Genomic DNA, 23,453 nt, shown 5'->3' on the forward strand with positions numbered 1-23,453 from the left:
CCGGGGCCCTCTCATTTATCGACATGACGATGAACGTGCCCAGCCTTACTCGGGAGATACGGCATTTGTTAGCGGGGCTATCACGTGCCGGTTCTTCGAGTTTCCCTTTGATTTTTTTTATTTTCTTAACCAATGGAATCAACCGATTTAGCCGTTTGTCGTGGGTTTTCATCACAGGTCCTCCGACTCGGTGTCTACAGTTGGCTCGTGAGCAATTCAACATACTTAGAGAAGCCATTGGTATGTTTAATCCTCTTCAATAAATTCCAAGTATAATATGTGATATATGCATGCTGAGTGAATTACCATGCTAAATGATTTGTGCTAAATCAATAACTATTACATGCTGAGTAGATATACACGCTGAGTGGTTATCTTAAGCTGAGCTACTAAGCACATGAATAATTCCTTTGCGTAACACTGACTACTCAGAACTTTAAACGTTTGGAATCCTTAACATTGAATAAAGATCCGTTGCAAAATTTAATGCGAAACACGCGAATTAAATAGCCACCTAGAATGACGTAAGCGCAATAATTAGAAAATACATGCGCCGAATGTGTCATAAATGCCAGAATCTTTATCGATTGAGTATCTCGAGGTGAAACGGCCACATCAACGCTTCAGATCAACTCGACGCCTCTATAAATAGTGGACGATTTCCCACTTTTACCTCTTTACGCTTAGAAATTTCTGGTATTCAAATACTCTCTTCTCTAAAAATTCCCAAACTTCTCAAACTTCTCTAAGAATCATGTCTAACGATTCTCAGAATGTCTCCGGTGCCGGTTACGACGACAACCGCTCCGATGAAAATCCTCCATCTCCTGCTCAGCAGGAATATAGCAAGACTCCCACCAAGTCTCAAGAAACTAGTCAGCGTGACCACTCTAAGGTCACTACACCGAGCAAGAAAACCAAGGCTGACCAAGCTACCTCCTCAAAAGGGAAACAAAAGCAGGACAAGGCAAAGAAACCGGTGGAACGCACCTACTCCCCAGTCTACGAGAGCGTAAGGGGGTATAAGGTTGACCACTCTCGCTGGTTTTCGAATGGATTTGTGGAAGCTGAGCAACCCTTCTGTGAGTGGATCTCAAAGAATGACTGGACCGAGCTGTTCTCAACTCGAGAAGCCACCTATCCTAAGTTAGTGAAGGAGTTCTACACTAACCTCAGAGCCGCTGATGATGACCGGGACTACATGGTCACCAAGGTTAAAGGGAAAGATATCTTCATCAACCCTTCTTACCTTGCCTCACTGCTAAAACTGAAAAACGAAGGAGCAAAACTTCACAAATCAGGTGACCAAGATAAAATTGAGTATCCCGCTGAGTTCTGTAAACCTGAAGGTCATGTCAGGGAAATCTCGAGTACCTCCATGGGTCAACACCAAAAGATGGCCCACTACATACTGACCAATTTCCTCTTTCCAAAGGTCAACTCCACCAACTCAGCGTCAAACTTTGAGCAGTGCTTCATCTGGCACATGCTGACCTATAAGCCGATCAACATGCCAGTCTTTATAATCGGTGGGTTTCAAAGAAGTACTGGAACCCTTAGGTTAGGCTCCATTATTACCAGAATCCTCAAAGATCACCGGGTGAGCTTGGTTGAGGAAATCCACACCTGGGGTACAGAAAATACTGCAGCTGCACTGTTTGGTTTATTCTAAGATCAACCAATTGTGCCCAAGAAAGGAAAAGGGGCCGCTGTTCAGGAAACCGAGGGGATGCAGACCAGAGAAGGAAAGAAAAAGAGGAAAGTTCAAGCTGACAAACAGGACAGAAAAAGAAAAGCTATTCAGACCTCTTCAAAAGATGTTGTTTCTCCACCGAAGAAGGTTCGGTTTGTATCCAGAGGAACAAAGCCTCAAGTGGCACAAGGACAGGATGAGCCTAAGTCAGCAGAAAACCTCAAAAGGCAAGTTGAGCCTGAGGAAGAAGAAGAAAAACAGGACACTCCTGATGAGCAACCACTTAGGAAGACGAAGAAAATCTCTTCTGGGTTAAGTCTCATCGACGTACCCCCACTTGGAGTAGTTATCTCTGAAGACTCTCATTTTGTGAGAAGTCAGGGCATTGTTCTTGAGAAAAATCCCACTGACCAAGATCAAGAAGAATTGGGTGGTCAGTTTGATGCTGAGGAGATAGCAAATGTTGAGCAACATGAGCCATCAAATGTTGAACAACATGAAACAACCTACACTGAGCAGGTTGAAGAAGAAGTTGAGCCAACAGCAAAGGATCACACTAATCAAGGGGCAACTTCACCTACTGACTCAATTGAGTCCATTCCTGCTGACCCCTCTCCTCAAAAGACTAAGAGATTAAGGAGACTTAAGAAGAAGGCACATAAATCCCCTGTCATTGATCTTATGCATGACTCACCACTGCGGGATCCAATCACTGACCTCTCAGATATGCAGTTCAAATTCTTCTCAAATCCCACTGAGTCTCCACCAGAGCAACAGGAAAAGCAAGCCTCTGTTTCTCAGCCTAAGGAACATGCCGACTCAACTGCTCCTCTAAGCCAAGGTGATACTGAGCAAGTGCTCGAAGTTCCTACTCCTCAACATGTTGAGCTAGCTAAGGAAATACCTGCTCAGGTCAGTGCTGAAACACCTCAACCTCCTCAAACCAGTCAGCTCCAGCCTGACTCTGAGCAAGTAGATAATTCTGCCGATCATCCTCTTCCACAACCACAAGTGCAGAATATCAACCAGTCAGCTCCTGCTGGCAATCTAAACTCAAGTCCAGCCGCTGATCATGCTGTTACTTCAAATAATGAACTGAACCAAACACCTCCTCCATCCGGTTTTATTCATATTCCGGCAACTGGGTCAAACAATGATGGATCCTATGCTTATCTGAATGCCACTGAGTCTGGTCGAAGAATCATTGACTCAGCTCAAGCTCTACTCCAGGACCTCCATCAAATCAATGCCGATGCCGCTGGGTCAGTTCCTGTTGAGCCAACTCAACTTTCGTCTGTCACTCAGCTTCTCACAGAAATCAAAGGTCTTAAGGATCTTCTGAGTGTCATGACTTCACTTCAGTCTCAACAGCCCAGACAGGAATCAATAACAAAGCTGGCCGAACTCCAGCTGACAATGGTCAATCACATGAACTCTCTTCAGGGTCAACTTCATAACCTGTCAGCTACGAACTCAATGTATGCAACTTCTACTGAAGTTCATCAACTCTTCACCCAGCTTCAATCTGAGCAAGCCAGAACCAACGAGCAACTCTCTTCCTCCTCCCAATGCTCCATTGAGCAAATTAGTGAGGTTGTCCGTCTACTCAACTAGAGTAAGGAAGAGATGGAAACTGACCAACTCAAGACGAATGAAATTCTGAGGTACTCTCAAGTCACTTTCAACCATGTGCGCCACTCAAATGTTCAACATCAGTATTATGACTCGGCTCTGCTTAAGATGTTTCATCAAGCCTTTGCCATGCTGACTGATTCTATAACCTGGGTTGGGAAGTCTCAAGAATACATCCTGAGTATGCTCAGTGCCTCGGTCAGGGTTCCACGTTCTGTCTTGGATGATGGTGTTCCTGTTTTTGATGGCATAAATGAAAGCACACGCAATCTTAAGGCATTCTCTGTCCGATTAACTCGTGCTGCCCTCAACGACACCTTCATTCCTCCTCCTCCCGATGCTGACAAAACGGGGGAGAAAGAACAAGCTCAAAGAACTCAACAATCAGGAGAAGCATCTGGAAGTCAGCAGAAACAAAAGGGAAAAGCCAAAGAGCATCCTGTCCAGATCAACTACAAGAAAAAATAGCTTGACTAGGATTGCTAGATTTAAAACTTGTAGTCTTTTCCTGATGTATTGTGTTGTGCTGACCCTTAATACAAAACTATGCATGCATCTACCTTTTTCAAAACTGACTAATCTTATGTGATGCTTACTTATGTTTTGTACTTAACATTTAACGTATCTTCATTAAATCAACTATGTTATGTGCTTACATTGCTTCATGATTGTCTGCTGTGTTGATCTATATGTTGACCTCTTTTACATGTCTTCTCAACTAAAACTCATTGAACAAAGATATACTCAGCGTACTCTGATATCTAAATCTTCCGCACATCTTAACTAAGTTAATTAGAATATGTTCCATGAGCTGACCTATTTCTGAAAACTGACCTTAGACTTACTTGATTAAACCTTGAAATGTTTAAAGTAAAACTAAGTTAGTAGCTCAACCCTTACGGGGGAGTATCTTAAGAAAAACAAGGTCAACTATCATGGGGAAGCTCAACACTGAATTCCTTATTGAATATTTTTGCCAACATCAAAATGGGGGAGTTTGTTGAAACACCTTTCCATATGATTTTGATTTGACAAAATTATTTATGTGAATGATAAAAATATTCTAACACATTAAATTTAAATGCTTTGATTTATTCACACTAATGTGTTTGTTCAATGTTGAGTTAACTTGATTTATAAGACATTAAGATACTAAGCCTAAAGGCCCATAAGAGGAAGTCAAGCCCAAGTCAACAGATCAAGACCTCGCGGCCCAGGAAGACAAAACGCAGTCGTTCTAAGTAAAGCACTAGCTCAGCATGAAGAAGGATCGAGAAGCCTTCTATCAATTGCTTCAAGATGAAGCTGCTGAGTTGAACGATAAGAAGTACAAGTCAGCATGAGAACGGAATGAACTTGGAGACAAATTATTTCTACTTTGGGTAAAGCTCAGAAGGCACAGGAAGCTGTCTAGAAGACTTTACTATAAATGTCGAAACATTCTGTTCAACTGACGAAAAGCTGCTGAGCACTGCCGTAAACAGAAGATACAAGAATCTCATTAGCCAACGACACTGAGCACGTCCAGAATGATAGCGACAGGAAGCCGTTAGCCTCCAACGGTTATTTTGAAATTCGAAATCACCGGTGTTCGAAGTGTCACTATAAATAGGCCTTTCAAATGCTTCATTCGATGCAGATCTTCAATCAAGTCAAAACGCTGACCAAATTCATACTTGAAATTCTGTGAGAAAAGCAAAGCAAATCTTACACCAATTCCAATCATTGTGTAAAAGTCTAGAGTGATTTCATTCATCTAAAATGTCTTAGCAATTGTTGTTTAGGACAAACACTTATCATTTCTAGTAGAATAGAAAGGAGAAGCTGAGTACTCGGTTATAGTACTCAGCGGTAGGTATAGGAGTGAGTAGAGGAATAGAGGAAGGTACTCTTGTATACTCAGCTTCTATTGTAAAAGGTTTTGTGCTCTACCTTTAAAGAGCTCAGTAGAGGATTCAAAAAGCTCGGAATGAGTTTCGGGGACTGGACGTAGGCGGAGAGGCCGAACCAGGATACGTCTGCTGAGTAACATATTTCTAACCTTTAAACTCCTTTATATATTGCTTGCTATAAAACTGACTAAGTAACGAAATCACGCCAAGTTGAGTGCACTAAGAAGCTGAGTTCAGGAATAGACTTAAGTGCTATCTCCTGACTCAAGGAAAGAAGCAGACTTAGTCACCAGTTGACTAAGCTTGTGTCTTAAATCTACTTAGCGCCGCTGTGTAAACCTTTTCTCAAAGAAAATAAGTCAGCCTTAACGGACAAAATTTTAAATAGTTCCTATCCCCCCCCCCTGGAACTAACCTTGTCACGTTATACGGGACCAACATCAAGTTCATAGCTGAAAACTTGTCCTCCAACGAAGCTATGTGGTTGAGTGCAAGTATAACCCATAATATATAATTTGTGTAGCTGATGCATTTGATCAATGGAGAAGATGTTGAACCGGTAGAATGAGTACCTTTTTCAATTTAATGTTCAATATTTAACTTTTGTGGGAAGAAAAAGTTAACAGTGTTTAAGGAAGAGGGTTAATTGGAGATTTGAGAAGAGGATAAGGAGGTGATTGTAGATTTTGAAAGGATATGGTGTTGAAATAATAAACTTATAATTAATAGAGTCTTTAATGTGGTTCAGTGTATTATCCAAGAGTCATTTCTGTATCTGTATTTATAGAGTGTTCAAGAGTCATTTCTGTATCTTTGTCTGTATCTGTATTTATAGAGAGTTAATGTTGTTTACTAAGAGTCATGTTTGTAATCTATAAATACCTATCAATACAAGTAGTAAGACAAGAGAATTTTCTTCCAGCAATTATACTCTTCCTCTGTTACCTGTGAAAGTTTATTTATTTGATCCAACAAATTGGTATCAGAGCCAGCAAAAATTCTCTACAATGATGAATGGAATGATTCCATACAAATATCTACAATTATCAAAGGAAAACTATGATAATTGGTGCATTAGAATGAAGGCTTTGTTGGGTTCCCAAGATGTATGGGAAATGGTAGAAACTGGATATGATCAGCCAGAGAATGAGGAGGAATTGACGAATGCTCAAAAAGTGAAAAGGAAGAAAGACCAACAAGCACTCTCTCTAATCCACATGTGTCTGGATGAGAATATGTTTGTGAAAATTTCGACTGCAACAACAGCGAAGGAGGCATGGAAGATTCTCGAAAATTCCTTTAAGGGGAAAGATAAAGTAGTGAAGGTGCGTTTGCAAACCTTGAGAAGTGAGTATGAGAAACTCAAGATGAAAGAGTCAAAGAAAATTGATGAGTTCTTTAATAGAACTTTGGTAATTGTCAATCAGTTGAAGAGATATGGAGAAAAAATGGAGGATGTTCTTGTGATAGAAAAAATCATTCGTTCTTTGACTCAGAAATTTGATTACGTGGTGACTGCCATTGAAGAATCAAAAGATCTGGAGACTATGTCTGTAGATCAACTCTTGGGTTCGTTACAAGCCCATGAGGAGAGATTAAAAAATAGAGAAGAACCTGTCGCTCAGGTGTTGCAGGCGAAACTAGATTTGAATGATAAAGAAGAAAAGAAGCAATTTGAAGGTGGATATGGAATGGGAAGAGGAAGAGGAAGATCAAGAGGTAGAGGCCGTGGCCGTGGCCGTGGCTGGAATCGTGGATATAATGGAAGAGGTAGAGGTGGCAGAAATTTCCACAATAATGAAGCCACAAATAATCAGCAATGGAATGCAAGAGGACGTGGTAGAGGCAACAATTTCCAAGGCCGTGGAAATAATTGGCATGGTCGTGATAAATCTCGTGTGCAATGTTACAATTGTCAAGAATTTGGGCATTATGCTACTGAGTGTAAATCTGAACCTTTTAAAGACGAACATGCCAATTTTGCTGAGGCGGACGATGAAGAATCAACTTTGTTACTGACATGTAGCGAAGATGAAGCAAGGAGCAAGGAGTCTTGGTATCTTGACTCGGGAGTAAGCAATCATATGACGGGAAATAAAGAACTTTTTTATAAGCTTGATGAATCTAAGAAAGGAAGTATTTCTTTCGGTGACAAAACAAAAGTTCCAGTTGTGGGAAGCTGTGACATTCTTATCAAACTGAAGAATGGAGATCATCAATTTATTTCTCATGTTTATTATGTTCCAGCTTTGAAATCCAATATTTTGAGTATTGGACAACTTTTGGAGAAAGGTTATGAGGTGGATATGAATAGGAATGGGCTGGTTATGAAAGATGGAAAGAAAAAAATGATTGCAAAAGTTCCTATGTCTGCAAACAAGATGTTCAAATTAAAAATCAGCAGTGATCAACCTATGTGTTTGAAAGCCTCATCAGATTCTGCATGGTTGTGGCATCTCAGAATGGGTCATTTGAATTTTGGTGGACTGGAGCAAATGTGCAAGCAACAAATGGTGCATGGATTACCTTCTATAAATCATCCCAATCAGATTTGTGAAGGATGTATGTACGGGAAGCAATCCAGAAAGAGTTTTCCAAAGGAGTCTTTGGCAAGCACATCAAAGCTACTTGAATTGGTGCATGCAGATATTTGTGGTCCCATTAATCTGAGTTCACATGGAGGAAGCCGGTATTTCTTATTATTTATTGATGATTATACTCGGAAAACATGGTTTTATTTTTTGAAGGCAAAATCTGAAGCATTTGAAGTGTTTAAAAAATTTAAAGCACTAGTTGAGAATGAAAGCGGCTTGAAGATTCAACCATTGCGAACTGATCGATGAGGAGAATATATCTGAGAAATTCAATAAGTTTTGTGATTATAATGGTGTTCATCGATTGCTTACTATTCTAAGATCTCCTCAACAAAATGGTGTCGTGGAACGGAAAAATAGAACCATTCTTAACATGACCCGAAGCATGATGAAGTGCAAAGGTATGCCAAAAGAATTTTGGGCAAAAGCAGTAACATGTGCAGTCTATTTAAATAATAGAAGTCCTTCAAAGAAGCTTTTGCGAAAGACCCCTAATGAAGCATAGTGTGGAAAGAAACCAAATATTTCTCATGTAAAAGTATTTGGTTGTCTTGGTTATGTTCATGTTGCTGACGAATTGAGAAGCAAATTGGATGATAAAAGTGAGAAGATGGTGTTTATTGGCTATGCAAAAAATTCCAAAGGTTATAAATTTTATAATCCTCGGAATGGAAAAGTTGTGATAAGCAGAGATGCAGAATTTCAAAAAGAAATCTCTTGGAATTGGGAGATTCCAGAAGATGAAAATTATGATTTTCTTCTTGTATATGATGATGATTTTGCAGGTCAAAATGAAGATGTAATTATCACACCACCGAATTCACCTTCCACATCTCAGACAAATGTGACAGACTCATCCCCAGGAAGTTCATCAGAAAGGCAGCCTCGAATGAGAAGCTTGAGTGATATTTATGCAGAAACTGAAGAAGTAGATAACGCTACTTTATTCTGTTTGTTTGCTGATACAGAACCTGTACAATTTGAAGAAGCTCTTCAGGAAAAGAAATGGAGACAAGCAATGGATGAAGAAATAAATTCCATAAAGAAGAATGACACTTGGGAATTGACAACACTGCCAAAGGGAAAAAAAGCTGTAGCAGTGAAGTGGATTTTCAAAATAAAGAAAAATGCCAAAGGAAAAGTGGAGAAGTATAAAGCTCGCCTTGTTGCAAAAGGTTTTTCTCAAAAGGCCGGAATTGATTATGAAGAAGTTTTTGCTCCGGTGGCTCGAATCGAGACAATCCGATTAGTTATTTCTTTGGCAGCTCAACAAGGATGGAAAATTCACCAAATGGATGTCAAATCAGCATTCTTAAATGGAACTCTTGAAGAAGAATTTTATGTCAATCAACCATTGGGTTATACTGTGAAAGGACAAGAAGATAAGGTGTTGAAGTTAAAAAAGGCTTTGTATGGCCTTAAGCAAGCTCCAAGGGCTTGGTATTCTTGCATCGATGACTATTTCCAGAAGAATGGCTTCATAAGATGTCCATATGAGCATGCTTTGTATATCAAGGAGAATGAGGATGGAAAAATAATGTATGTATGCTTATATGTTGATGATTTAATTTTCACAGGATCTGATCAAAAGATGATTGAAGAATTTAAGAAGTTGATGACAAATAATTATGAGATGACGGATTTGGGGCTGATGTCATATTATTTGGGCATTGAAGTTAAGCAAAGTGATGAAGGTGTCTTTTTGTCTCAGAAGTCATATGCAGAAGCTATTTTAAAAGAATTCAAGATGGATAAATGCAATTCAGCTTCTACACTAGTACAGAAATGGCTTGTGGCCACGGTCGTTTACCGTTATTAGCCACGGTTGTAGGACCGTGACCAAAAGGGGGCGTGGCAAATGCTTGGTATCTTTAGTCACGGTTGGTTGACCGTGGCCAAAAAGGCATTAGAGTCAGTTTTTATGTATAACCGACTCTAATGCCTTATGTTTTGGCCATGGTTGTTTCAAATAACCATGGCTAAAAGGATCTTTAGCTACGGTTGTTTGTAACAACCGACTCTAATGCTCTGATCATTCCCGTGTAATTCGGCCAACAACAGTACGATTTGAGCTTGGGACTTTGTTCCAGTCTTTCCTTCCGTGAATGTGATCGTGGAGGGATTGCCAGTTGTGATCTGAATCTCGGTTTCTACCATCAAATGGATCAACTCTCATTCCTCGGTGAGATATGATTCTATTTTTATCCTTTCATGTGATTTGTGGAACCAAATTTGGTGTTTTAGATTTATTTTTGCCGATTAAAATCATGTCTTAAATCCACCACACGGTTAGGCATGAAAACTTCGAGCCTAATTTGGGGTCGTTGGCCGAAAGTGAGGTTGCCGACCTTAGTTGCTCGTCCGAGATAGATTGGGCTCGAGTTGCCAATCCATCCCCGGATTGGCGACCTGAGCCTTTGAAATGGCATTCCTACACGTGCTTTGCTTCCCCAACGTTTCTATGTCGCTTTCAAATCACCCATGCATCATTCGACATGTCCAAACACTCATATTGTTTCTTTTAATATTATATGTATAAGTTCCTTTTAATACTATATCCTCATGTTAATAAACTTATAATTGCCAATGCTCCTCGGTTGCTTTAAGTTAAATCTTTTTATCTAATTTCTCTTGATTATCCGTTTAAACATTTTTGGTCAACATGTCATCAGCATCATGTATCAAATCCTTATATAAAATAAGATTTATTATAAATAATATATATATATATATATATATATATATATATATATATATATATATATATATTGTACAAATAGCAATGCCTTTCTTAAAGGGAATGAAATAAATAATAGTAATAAAAATCACTAAATAAATAGACAACCATCATTCATTCACTTTGCAGGAAATGAATGGAAAAATAGACATCCATCAAAATAAATGATGGATTTAACACACATGACATCTTGTGTTCAATTTTGAACATGGGAAATATAACAGAATATAGAACTGATATTCAAAACCAAAACAAGACGCCATTACCGTTACTAGTGGAAGCTCTTTCCCAGTCTCTTTGCTGGCCCCATCTTCTTATTTCTAATTGAAAATTAACTCCTGCAGCTAGAAATCTGATAGCCTGAATGGGACTCAAAATCTCCACCACATTCGCTGCCGTCGATCTCCGAAGGACATCAGCGTTCTCCAAGATTGCCAGCATCGCCGCCTTCAACGCCTCCACAGCTTCTTCCATCCATGATATTTCTCCGTCAATCAGCCGGTGAGATCGTCTTGCCAAGCTATAAATAGGTGCTGATGCTAAGCTCTCTTGAATCCCCGCCATTCTCTCCGTCAACTGTCGTTCCTCTCTTCTTGTCACAGCTTTCAGCTGCTCGATTCTTTCACTCTGCTCCGCCGTTAAATCCGTTACAGAGCTGTTAACTAACCTGAAAATTATAGATGGTTTGAAATCTCCGAGCCAAAGCAGAGTTCTCTCGAAAGAAGTGAGCCATGGAGGATTCAGAAAGAGAAATGGATCTTCTCTAGCGGCAATCCCTTTCTCCTGATAGTAGAGTGTATAATGAGATAACACCAGGTCGATCAAATTGCTGTGTTGTTGCGCGGTGTTGTATGGATTTTCTGGTGAAATTGCGTGCAGCAGTTGCTGTAGCAGAGTCTTTTGGCGATTGAGCCAATTAGAGAAGGTCTCATAATTCCCACTAGGATTCGGCATTGGGAAAGATGCAGTTGAAGCAGATGGAGTTCAAAATAAGATCATCATATATATGCGGAGAGAGGAGGCAATTGCCATCAAGGCATTTGTTTTCTGACTTTATCTATTAAATTATGCGAAAGGGACTTTTGACTTTACTCCATATTTGCTTCATCAGTAAGCTGCATATAATGTCATCGCCTGAGCCATACGTGGATCTTGATTATATGCTGCTGGTATGGCGGTGAAGTATACCAGAGCAACCGCCAACCGGTGGTTAATAAACCTTTTTTTTTTTTTTTTTTCTCGAAAGCTCCAGCGATGCCTGGAGGCAGCTGGGTATGAACTACTGGGACACGTGCAGTACACTTCCTTTTCTCGTTAAAAGAAGCACAACTTCTGGGCTAAGATAATGTTAAATGCCGCGATTATTTAAAAAAAAAATGTCGGTTTTCATCGCCAGCCGACACGGAATCTACGCGGCAATCAGGTACCGCCGGAAATTATGTTCACTAGAAACTGGTTTCTGCTGCAGCAACATTCCTTCTGTTGTCCTCTGGTAGCTAGGTTCCTCACCGACTTTGTTAAATACTGAACTTTTCTCGGCCAGAACTCCGTTCATACTTCCTTCCTTTCCCAATCAATTAAAATTGTTTTTAATTCCATATATATATATATCCTACCATACAGAACCCTCTATAAATTAATAATACTGTGATCATGAAATTTTATTAATTAGGTTATTAATTTATCGAGTATAAAATTAGTGATCTGACTCAAGTCGGAATCAGAAAAAATTATTATTTTAAAGAGGTTATTAATTTATCAAGTATTAATTTATGAAAGTTTCACTGTATATCATATATTGATCGGTAGAAAGTATTATTTCAAAAATGTTTTAAAATTACCTCCAAAATACGTTTCTTACTTTTTAAATACTTTTAATATATCTAATAGCATTTTTTATTGGTATCCTAAAATAGAGTACCAATGATGAATCTTGGTGCAACGATAAATGTTGTTGTCGTATGACCGAGAGGTTATGAATTTTTGAGTTTTAGAAGTGATTTCTTAAAAAAATTAGTAGGAAAAGGCTTATCCCCAATACATTAAAAAAATTAGATCTGTGAAATTCTTAAGTAGTCTACTTCCCTTCGAATGATGAATTCCCAATACCTTAAAATTCATAAGAGATTTACTTGTCTATGTCTCTTTCTATTCAATCAATACGGCTAAAGCTTTGCTGCCTAACGAAGTTGTGCCAATGCCAATACAGCTAAAGCTTCCAGGAAGAAGATGGAGGCGGATTCGCAGAAAAGATTAGCTGCTTACATAAAAAAAGAAAAAGAAAAAGAAAAAAGAGGTTCCTTAGCCGAAAGCATTACTAGCTTACGCTCTGACCCGGTCGAGTCCTCTCTTTTGGCACTTGAAATAGAGAAAAACTCTTACGCTTCAAGCAGGATACCCATATTCCACTTCAAAACTCTTCAAAGGAATTACTCGTCCCCGTATATCTATAACGGTCACAATAGTATTGTTGAAACTTGCTTGAGCATGAATAACTCCTTTTGGTATTTTACGTGCATTCTTACGTGAACCAATGAGTTAGATTGGATCCAGACTAGAATCTTATTGAACTTAATATAATTCCTATATCGAGGTCCAGTCCAACCCATGCTCTTTTTATATAAAATAATGTCTGTAATTGTAGTAAATTAGCAAAATATGAAAATGTGTATATAATAGTTGTTTTTTTTAAAGGAAGCCGCTCCTATAATTGCTAATTCAATTGTTTATCATGTTTAGTTAAAACTATAAATTTTCTTTCAGAAACAATTAGTAATATTTTTAACAAAATAATTATAATAATAAATAATCTAATTAAATAAAAATATTTATAATATATAATATACAGTCTGATCGGACTGGACCGGGTTCAGGCTTTTAAGTTAAATCTTAATCTCATCTCATTTTAGGTGCAGGTTTAAGCAGGGTCAGCCGGACCAAACTAAACATGAAATATGCATGTCCAAGCACAACCCATAAATAGCGGGTTTGGACGGACCAGGTGGGCCAGTGGGTCCATAAACATGTCTAGTTTTAATTGAGCTGCAAATTCTTACGGTAAAAGTGCAGTAAGATTTTCCATACTCTAAATTTAAAGTATGAAATGTCTTGACTTTTATTTTTATTATATTTAAGATTTTATTTAGAATCCATGTAAACACTACTCACAACTGAAGATAAAATATGAACAAATAGAGTTGGAGCATGTAAAATTAAGTAGATTGTTGGAGATGGTCTAAATCGTCTTTGATTAATTTTTTTATTCTTCAACTTAATCTTTAATAGCATGTCGTTTTTTTTATCATATTTGATGTGGTTGAATCTTGTAGATCCCTGAACAAGCTTGAAATAAGACATAAAAAAAAGGATTATAGGAGGAGGTCATAACCGGGACTTCACTTCGGTGCCTAAGTAAGTTTTTAGAGATGTGATAAGGATGAACACAATAGTGATTAAAAGTTATGAGAAATGATCTAATGATTGAATGTGTACCTTATAGAATTCCTCCTATTTATAACATATTTGAGCTAGTTGAGGGGGCTACAAACTCTAGGGTTTGTGGAGATATGTGTTGCCTATTGAGATGCTGAGTTGGTGTTGGTCGTCGAGCGGAAATCGTTATGATTCAAACTTAATGCTTCGTTATGGATGGGGTCAGTGGTAACGTGATGTAACGGTTTGTGTTGGTCCCGTGTAACGTAGTAAAGTTAGTTCCAAGGGAGGGGTTAGGAACTATTATAACTTTTTAATAATTAAGGCTGACTTATTTTAAGATTTGATCCTTTAGCTCAATTTTAGGTCAGCAAGGCTGAGTATGGTGTGAGACAGCTTTAGATAGACACTGACTAGAGCTGTTTCAATAGTGAGTTGGAAAGTAACACTTGAGTCAGTTTCCAACTCAGCACTCAGATTACTCAGCTTCAGCATGTACAATTTTTTTTACTGAGTAATGTTAAGCAAGCAACACATACATATATATATCAAGAGAAAGGGTTAGAAGTTACTCAGCAGACTTATCCTGGTTCGGCCTCTCCGCCTACGTCCAGTCCCCGGAATCCCTCCGAGCTTTTTCAATCCTCTACTGAGCTCTTTAAAGGTAGAGCACAAACCTTTTACAATAGCAACTGAGTATGCAAGAGTACCGTCCTCTATTCCTCTACTCAATCCTATCTACCACTGAGTACTATAACTGAGTACTCAGCTTCTCTCTACCACTGAGTACTATAACCGAGTACTCAGCTTCTCTAACCTTTTACAGATGATACAAGATTTGTTCTCACTTAGTGAATAACACTTTAGATGAATAAAATCACTCTAGACTTTTACACAAAAATAGGAGTTGGTGTAAGAGCTTGCTTTTTTCTTTTCAGACAACTTCTATTTTGGATTTTGCAAATGAATTGACTTGATGAAGATTTGCTTGTCTGTCTTGTCTTTGATCCAAGTGATGAATTGGCCTTTTATAGTGATCTTTGAGGCGCCAATGATTTGAATCCTGACATAGCCGTTGTGGGGAAACAGTCTTCATTCGTCATCACTTGGTCAGCACTCAGTGCTGCAGGCCAATCCTGTCTTCTGTTTTCGTCAGGAGCCAGGTTTGTCTTCTAACGCCAGGTTTGTCTTTTTGCGCCAGATTTGTCTTCTAGTAAATAATCAGATGGTCCATGCTTCTCGAAAAGGTCCTTCCGACATATTTCTGAATTGTCAGACCTTGTCTTCCAAGTTGACGGATCATCGACCTGACGACTACTCAGCTTGACTCATCGGCTTCGCCTTCAAGCTTTTCTGAAGAAGACATTTCTTTCGCTTAAGCTGAGTTGCATTTTACTCAGCTTCTTGCATCTGCTGACTTCGTCTTGACTTTCTCTTATAGATTTTTAGTTCCTGTTCTTATTACTTAACTTACTCAACATTGAACACACAAATTAGTACAATTAAATCAAAGCACTTAAATTTAATTGTTTAATCATGGGATTAACTTAAATAATTTTGTCAAATCAAAATCATGTGGAAAGGTGTTTCAACAAACTCCCCCATTTTGATGTTGGCAAAAATATTTAACAAGGAACTCAGTGTTGAGCTCCCCCATGATAGTTGACCTTTTATACTTCTGAAAATACTCCCCCGTAAGGGTTGGATCTACTGACTTAGTTCAACTCTAAACCTTCTAAGATCTAATCGAGTGAAACTAAGGCTTGAATCCACTGACTTAGTTCAATTCTAAACCTTCTAAGATTTAATCGAAATGAGTCTAAGGTCAGCTTCAGAAGTAGGTTAATACTTGGAACATTTTTCCTTTACTCAGTTTTAATACTTAGTCAAGTTCAGGTATCAGAGTTAAGGTAAGCTGAGTATATTAATTGGGACTGAGTGGTTTTGCTCAGTGGCCAAGTACTTGTATAATTTTTTATGTTCACAAGTTTCAATTTATTTTGTTCAATGAGTAGTTATATGAGAAAGGTCAACATTTAGCACAGCTTATAAAGCATCATAGATAAAAAGACAAGTATGTGAAAAGATGCTTGTATTGATAGTATTCAGATACAAAGAAATATGTCAACAATAAAGTATCTAAACAATCAAGCTAACTAAGAATTCTATTTTCTAAGGTTGACTTGATTTGTTTGGACTTGGATTTCGGTTGCTGACTAGGGTCTTGTTGCTGGGTTTGCTTATCGGGGGCAGCAGAAGTTGAGCTGGGATGATGTTTCTTTTGTTGAGTTCCTTCTGCTGGTTGTGTATCTTTCTCCCCCGTTTTGCCAGCATCACCGGGCTGAGGGGCAGAAGCATAAAACTGACCCCTCTGAACAACACGAGTCAAGATAGCTGAATATTGTTGTATGTGACTGGTACTTCCTTTGAGACCATTGAAGACCTGGATGCCATCTGCCATACTGGATACGGGGATCTTAATATGAGCGCTGAGCATACTGAGTAGAAACTCAAGCGACTTCCCAATCCAAGTAACGGAGTCGGTCATCCTAGCATACGACTGATAATACATCTTGAGCATGGAAGCATCGTAGATATGACGCTGAGCGTTCAGATGATGTACATGATCAAGAGTCATTTTAGGGTAGAGTAGGATGTCATTGGTCTTAGCCTGGTCAGTTTCCATATCCTCTCTGGTTAAGTTAAGTAGGCGCACAGCTTCAGCTACTTGTTCAATTGTGCATTGAGGAGAGGAGGAAACGAGGTCTCGAGCTTCGGTTAGCTCAGCGGTCAGCTGGGTGAAATGCTGAGTGACTTCAGCAGAAGTTGCGAATGATGAGTTCACGGTAGATAGGGCATTGATTTTCCCTTCAATTGAGTCCATGTGATTTACCATCATAAGCTGAAGCTCCGCCAGCTTGACCATAAATTCTTGCTTGGGCTGCTGAGAGACCAAGGAGGTCATAACGTTCATCAGCTCCTTCAAACCTTTGAGTTCGGTCAAAAGTTGCGTGATGGATGAAAGTTGAGTCGGCTCAGTAGGAGTGTACCCAGCAGCAGTGGCTTGAGACTGGTCAATTGTTTGTAGAAGTGATGCGCCTCCCGTAAAAGAGACTCACTAAGGGATAAGTGTACCCCGTCGTTATCAAGTAATAAAATTCTGGAAAGTCCAGGTATCGTCCACAGGATTTATTTCTGCAAGTATCAAGCTACTTGGTCTCAGGTGTTATCTAGGCTTTGGGGGTTTTGAGTTTGGTTTTGCTTAAGTTAATCTACTCCTAGTGTTGGGGTTTAGTGTCCTATAGACAATTGTTCTAGGATACAAACTTAATGTAAATGAATTGTTCTTTATATCATTTGTTTAATGAGATATATGTTTTATAACTATATAAAGGCAATCCCTTTTAAGCACTAAATAAAGTCTAATAAAAGGAAATCTGTAAGTTTATTTAAAGTGATTATAAAGTGTTCATACAAGCATGAAGTGAGACAAAGCTTTATAGTAAACTGATAAACTTAAAACCACCCCAAGTCAAGTGATATGTTTGGGATTGACATATCACTGTTGAGACTTGTATGTAACAATGTCTTATGTCCGACAGAAAGCTGATCTCACAAGCTTCATATATACAGATATCTGGATAGTTACATAGATCCGATGAAACGTTGTTCATTAGGATTGGGGATCCGATTTGAGATAACAGGATGGGTAGATTCATCCTTGTCACCTGTTCATCTCATTGGTATTAATAGATATAACTAATCCTCAGACTCAAAGGAATATTAATTGGTATTCTAGATTACGGAATGTGACGCTTTGACTCTGGTGTAACACGATCCTTAACAGAGATGACTCTGGGGTGTGAACAGTAGACGTTGGGTATCATAGGAAGTGATTGTGGAGTTGTTATATATTGGATTGAGCATTTATCACTCCCGATAAATGGGAGATACATCCATGGATCGCTTGTGGAAGACTCGACTCTAAATCCTTGCAAGGTGATAGCTTAAGAGTAAGAAATACAGATTTCACTTAACCTATCCTTTTAAGTTGACTCGGCCTGTACAAGTAAAACGAACGTCTCGCTATATGTGACTTGACATCACCCATAGTCATAAGATTCAGTTCAAGGATGTAGTTGATAAAGGATCGAATTATACTATAACTAATACGGAAAGGTTAACGACAGAATCAACCTGTCTTCTTATAGCTCTAGGGGAATGATTACGGACTTGCTAATCACATACTCTGTACATCATTCCGTTATGCAAATATTAAATATAATTCTTTGAAAATTAATTTAATAACGTTGCATACGGCTAGAAGCAATAAGAACCTAATGGATCACACATAAGACTTGGAACCTAAAAGAGAGATAGATGTTAATTAATTGATAAAAGCCCAATTGAGCCCAATAAGGCCCATGGACATAAGGGGGTCGAAATTCATGTAGTGATATACATGAATAATTAATTTGATTTTGTTAAATCCTAATTAGATTAGGAATATGAATTAAATTAATTAAGAGATAATTAAGTTAGGAGTTTTAATTAGATTAATATACTCCTATTATTATCCAATAAGGTTATTATTATTATCCTTAATATATTAGATATATAGTGAGATAATAATTAGGAATTCTATTCCGAATGGAATTCCTATTCAGTAACCTAATTCTATCTAACTAGGGATTAGATACAAGAGATTATAAATACCCCTTCTCTTGAGATTTTCGAAATCCAAGCAAGCCATACCCTACTTGTGATTTTCGAAATTCACCTAGTCCAAGAGAGAAAAAATTCGACACCCCTAGTTCGAGGACGAGATTTCTCTACAGCTTCGTTTGATCAATTGATTTTCATCTATTTCTTTTATCCTTGATCTTGTGTTGATTAATTAGAGGAAATCTACTTTGGTTGCTATTCAACGGTTGATTCTAAATTAATATTCCCGTGTTTTATTTCGTGTTTGGGAACTCGAAGAAGAAAAACAAACAAAAGGGAGAAATTCGTTTTACTACTCCTACATCAGGTCAGTTCACGATTTCGCGGATTCCTGGAGATTGAACCGTCGGATCGTCGCGAGTTTTGTACAGGAGCTTCTAGACATATTCTTCCACGTTTCCACCGAAGGGATTGTCGTTCGGAGGTCTGGAAGATCTGTTTCGGATAGGGACAGATTGGTAGACCGTTTCTATCTCTTTTGAAGTTGTGGGCACTTCGTTTGCAACGGTAGATAGAACTTCTAAAAGGTATTTCTTCTTATCCTTCTTTATATGAAATAACGGTTAACGGATCTTGTGGTTAAATGGAAATAAGTTAAAATTTTATATTTCCGCTGCTATACCTTAGCCTAATTTCTAACAGTGGTATCAGAGCCATCGTTAAATCCGTTATTTCATATATGAAAATTTAGAAGTTTTCAATAGGATTGAATAAATATTTATAGTTAGGATTAATTAACAAATTGTTTTGATTAATTAATTCTAAAGATAAATAAGTTTTAATTAATTGTTAATTAAAATAGATTGTGCATATGTTCCTAATTATTTTGGTTGATAATCATCATAACAAAATCTATTAGTTTTATAGTTAGATTGATAAAATCAGTTTTATTAATTCTAAAGATAAAACGGAAATCTATAGTAGTTTTTCCTATTTTCTGAAAATCGTTTTAAAACCGTTTTAGAACTGATATATATATATTTAAAATCGTTTTTACATATTTTAAATACATATGTTTCAGAAATTGATAGTTTTCTGTTTTGATTATCGAATGAAAAATTCGTTTAAAAGTTTGTTTTACCAATTTGTAAACCAAAATGTTAAATTAATTAAAATCAAAATAATTGGGACGTGCATAATTAAAGTTTTGTATAGTTATATTAATCTAAAGATTAATATAAAAGATACGAAACTATTAGAAGTAAAATTGGATAAAAGTTAATTTGATATGTTAATGTGATTAACATAAATATTACATAAGATAGTTATGTAATCAACCAATTAAATTTATTTAATTGAGTCTATGCATGTTTAGAGTTATGCACATATTTGGACCATCTTTAGTCTTTTGGTATTTTTGAAATAGGGCATGCGAGTCCTGCCTTTCTACTATCTATTGTAATTTCTCCTCTCATCTGATTCCCTTCAATTCAATTGAAGTTTTCTTTAGTAGTATAGAAATTAATATGTAATTTCAAGGCGCCATGGAGAAGACGGAGGACCTAAAGAGAAATATGTAATAGTTAGTATTTTCTTAGGTTTGCCCTTTTATTCCATCTCTGGCTCGACGGAATAATTTAGATGATATGTCCATAACGCCAATGTATGTGAATGTATGTGTCTGATGTATGCTAAAGCAAATCAAGACTAAGTTAGATTATGAGACCTAAAATAAAATCACTCATTAAAAAGTTAAGTAAATAAAGAAGTTATTAAAATCGGTTGCCCCTCCCTAATATTATAATTCAGCCGGCAGTGCTGAGGGCCTTTGGGTTGTTGAGTAAACTCAAGCTCGGGGTCCTTTCGGTAACACCTGAATTATCGAAAATCATTTTTCATGAATATGGGGTAATACTTAAATTAGATTATGATAATTGGATGAGTAAACTCATGTTGTCATAAACTAATGGGCAAGACGGTTGGGATTAATATGAATAGCATATTAGTTACTAATGTGGTTAGTAACCCAATAACCTAGGAATCACATTAAAGATGTGATTGATTACATGAATCTACCTAATGAATGAGACTAGCTTGTTGAGTAAACTCAAGGCAAAATCTCAGGAGTTAGGATCCTAGCTCACTAAAGGATTTGTAAAATTCTTCGAATTAATATGGAGGGCTATTAATTTGGCAAAATAGTGGGAGCAATCTAAAATAAACTAAAAGGCCTATAATTTTAGATTGATATACTTTAAGCAAATAAATGACATATGTTTACTCTTTCTCACTCTCAGGTTTAATTAAACCCACTCTTATAATCATGACTAAAACCAGTCTGCAAAACATTCTTACCGATAACAAATTGAATGGTTCAAACTACCGATAACAAATTGAATGGTTCAAACTTCACCGACTGGTTTCGTAACCTCAAAATTGTTTTGAAGTTCGATAAAATAGGGTATGTACTTGATACATCGATACCCCCTCTCCCTGCTGATGATGCTCCCATTGAGGAAATTGATGCTTACCAGAAGCATAAGGCTGATGATGATCATGCCGGATGCATCATACTTGCATCGATGACACCGGAATTACAAAGGCAACATGAGGAAATGGATGCCTATTCCATTATCATGCACCTAAAGGAATTGTTTGGGAAACAAACCAGGTGCGAACGCTACGAGATATCCAAGTTGTTATATCGTAGTAGGATGCAAGAGGGCACATCTGTCATGACACATTGTGTCAAGATGATTGGCTACATTACCAAACTTTCTAGTATTGGATTTGCGATGGATAACGAATTAAGTATAGACTTAATTCTTCAATCCCTCCCAGAAAGTTATTCACAGTTCATTATGAACTATCAGATGAATGACTTGCAAACCTCTCTTGAAGAGCTTGCAAATATGCTCAAGTCAGTTGAGCCCAATATGAAGAAAGACAAAGCCATACCGGCTCTTGTCATTGAGGGATCAAAGAAAAGGAAAGGGAGCTATCCCAATCCTAATTATCCCAAGAAAGGTAAGAAAGCCGTGCCCTACAAAGCTAAGGGAAAGGAAGTGAAGAAGCCCAAAGGAGAGTGCCACTTCTGTGGTAAAGACGGGCATTGGAAGAGGAACTGCAAGGAGTACCTAGCCTCCCTCAAGAAGGGAAATGGCGGTGCTTCAACATCTGGTATGTTTTATATTGAAATAAATACAGTTTCACTGTCTGAATCTTGGGTATTAGATACCGGATGTGGATCTCATATTTGTACAAATATGCAGGAGCTAAATCAGACTAGAGAACTAAAGAAAGAAAGCATAAGCTTGCGAGTAGGAAATGGAGCAAGAGTTGTCGCCCTCGCAATTGGAGATTATATTTTAAATTTTCCCTCTGGGCTTGTAATAGAATTAAGGAATTGTTTATACGTTCCTCAAATGTCTCGCAACATTATTTCTATTAGCCGTCTTGTTGACGACGGTTTTCATATTTCAATAAAAGACAAGAGTTGCAATTTTTATAAAGATTAGATCTTTTATTTTTCAGGAATATCACAAAATGGGATTTATGTGTTAGATGACAAAATTCCTGTTTTTGCAATTGATACCAAAAGACATAAGCTAGATAATTCAACTTACTTGTGGCATTATCGTTTAGGCCATATAAACAAGAGACGCATGCTAAAGCTACATTCAGATGGGCTTATAGATCCAATCAATCCCGAATCATTGGAAACATGCGAATCATGTTTAAAAGGTAAAATGACAAAGACACCCTTTAGCAATAAAGGTGAGCGTGTATCAGACACTCTAGGACTCATTCATTCAGATGTATGTGGTCCTATGTCAGTCCAAGCAAGAGGAGGATTCAGATTCTTCATAAGCTTCATAGATGACCATACCCGATATGGTTACATCTACTTGATGAAGCACAAGTCAGAAGCTTTTGAGAAATTTAAATGCTTCAAGAATGAAGTAGAAAATCAATTAGGAAAGAAAATAAAGACGCTTCGATCTGATCGAGGTGGCGAATATCTTTCAGATGATTTTCTGAATTATCTAACTGAATGTGGGATATGCTCACAATGGACACCTCCCTATACACCACAACACAATGGTGTGTTCGAGAGGAGAAACCGTACCCTATTAGATATGGTACGATCCATGATGAGCATGGCCTTGCTTCCAAAGGCGTTCTGGGGCTATGCCTTAGAAACTGCCCTCTTCACCCTAAATCGAGTACCAACTAAATCCGCTAGTTCCACACCACATGAATTGTTCGTTGGTAGGAAACCCGTGTTTTCATTTATGAGAGTATGGGGTTGTTCAGCATTTGTCAAAAGCATTGCGTCCGACAAACTAGATTCGAAATCTGATAAATGTTTCTTCATTGGATACCCTAAGGAAACTATGGGATATTACTTCTATCATCCAGATGATCAGAAATTAATAGTATCCAAGCACGCAACCTTCTTAGAGAAAGAGTTTCTCGAAGAAACACAAAAGGGAAGCATGATTGAACTTGACGAAGTTCAAGAAGAAGAAACACCGACTGAAACAACAGAGGCGGTTGAGGTACCTGAAGGAGTCCCATTAGATGAGACTCCAGTGCCACCTATTCGTAGATCACAAAGAGTTCGTGAACTCCCAGTTAGATATGGTTTTCTAGTGGGAGATGATAATGAGGTTCCCGTGTTAGACGACGAACCCGAAAACTACGAAGAGGCTCTTACTAGTCCAGATTCTAAAGCATGGCTTGAGGCCATGGATTCTGAAATGGATTCCATGTATACTAACCAAGTGTGGACTTTGGTTGATCCA

At 37.9% G+C, this 23,453-nt stretch overlaps 1 protein-coding gene across 1 annotated transcript; it reads right to left on the minus strand.

Annotated features, from left to right (window-relative positions):
• Positions 1 to 10,598: 10,598 nt before the first annotated feature.
• On the minus strand, positions 10,599 to 11,890 carry LOC136234824 (protein ZW2-like). Its single transcript, XM_066024310.1, has one exon. It carries the CDS (start codon positions 11,500 to 11,502, stop codon positions 10,789 to 10,791), a length of 714 nt encoding a protein of 237 aa, XP_065880382.1. The 5' UTR covers positions 11,503 to 11,890; the 3' UTR covers positions 10,599 to 10,788.
• Between the last annotated feature and the right edge of the window lie 11,563 nt (positions 11,891 to 23,453).

The sequence above is a fragment of the Euphorbia lathyris genome, chromosome 7 (assembly GCF_963576675.1).
Source record: "Euphorbia lathyris chromosome 7, ddEupLath1.1, whole genome shotgun sequence".
Taxonomy (NCBI): Eukaryota; Viridiplantae; Streptophyta; class Magnoliopsida; order Malpighiales; family Euphorbiaceae; genus Euphorbia; species Euphorbia lathyris.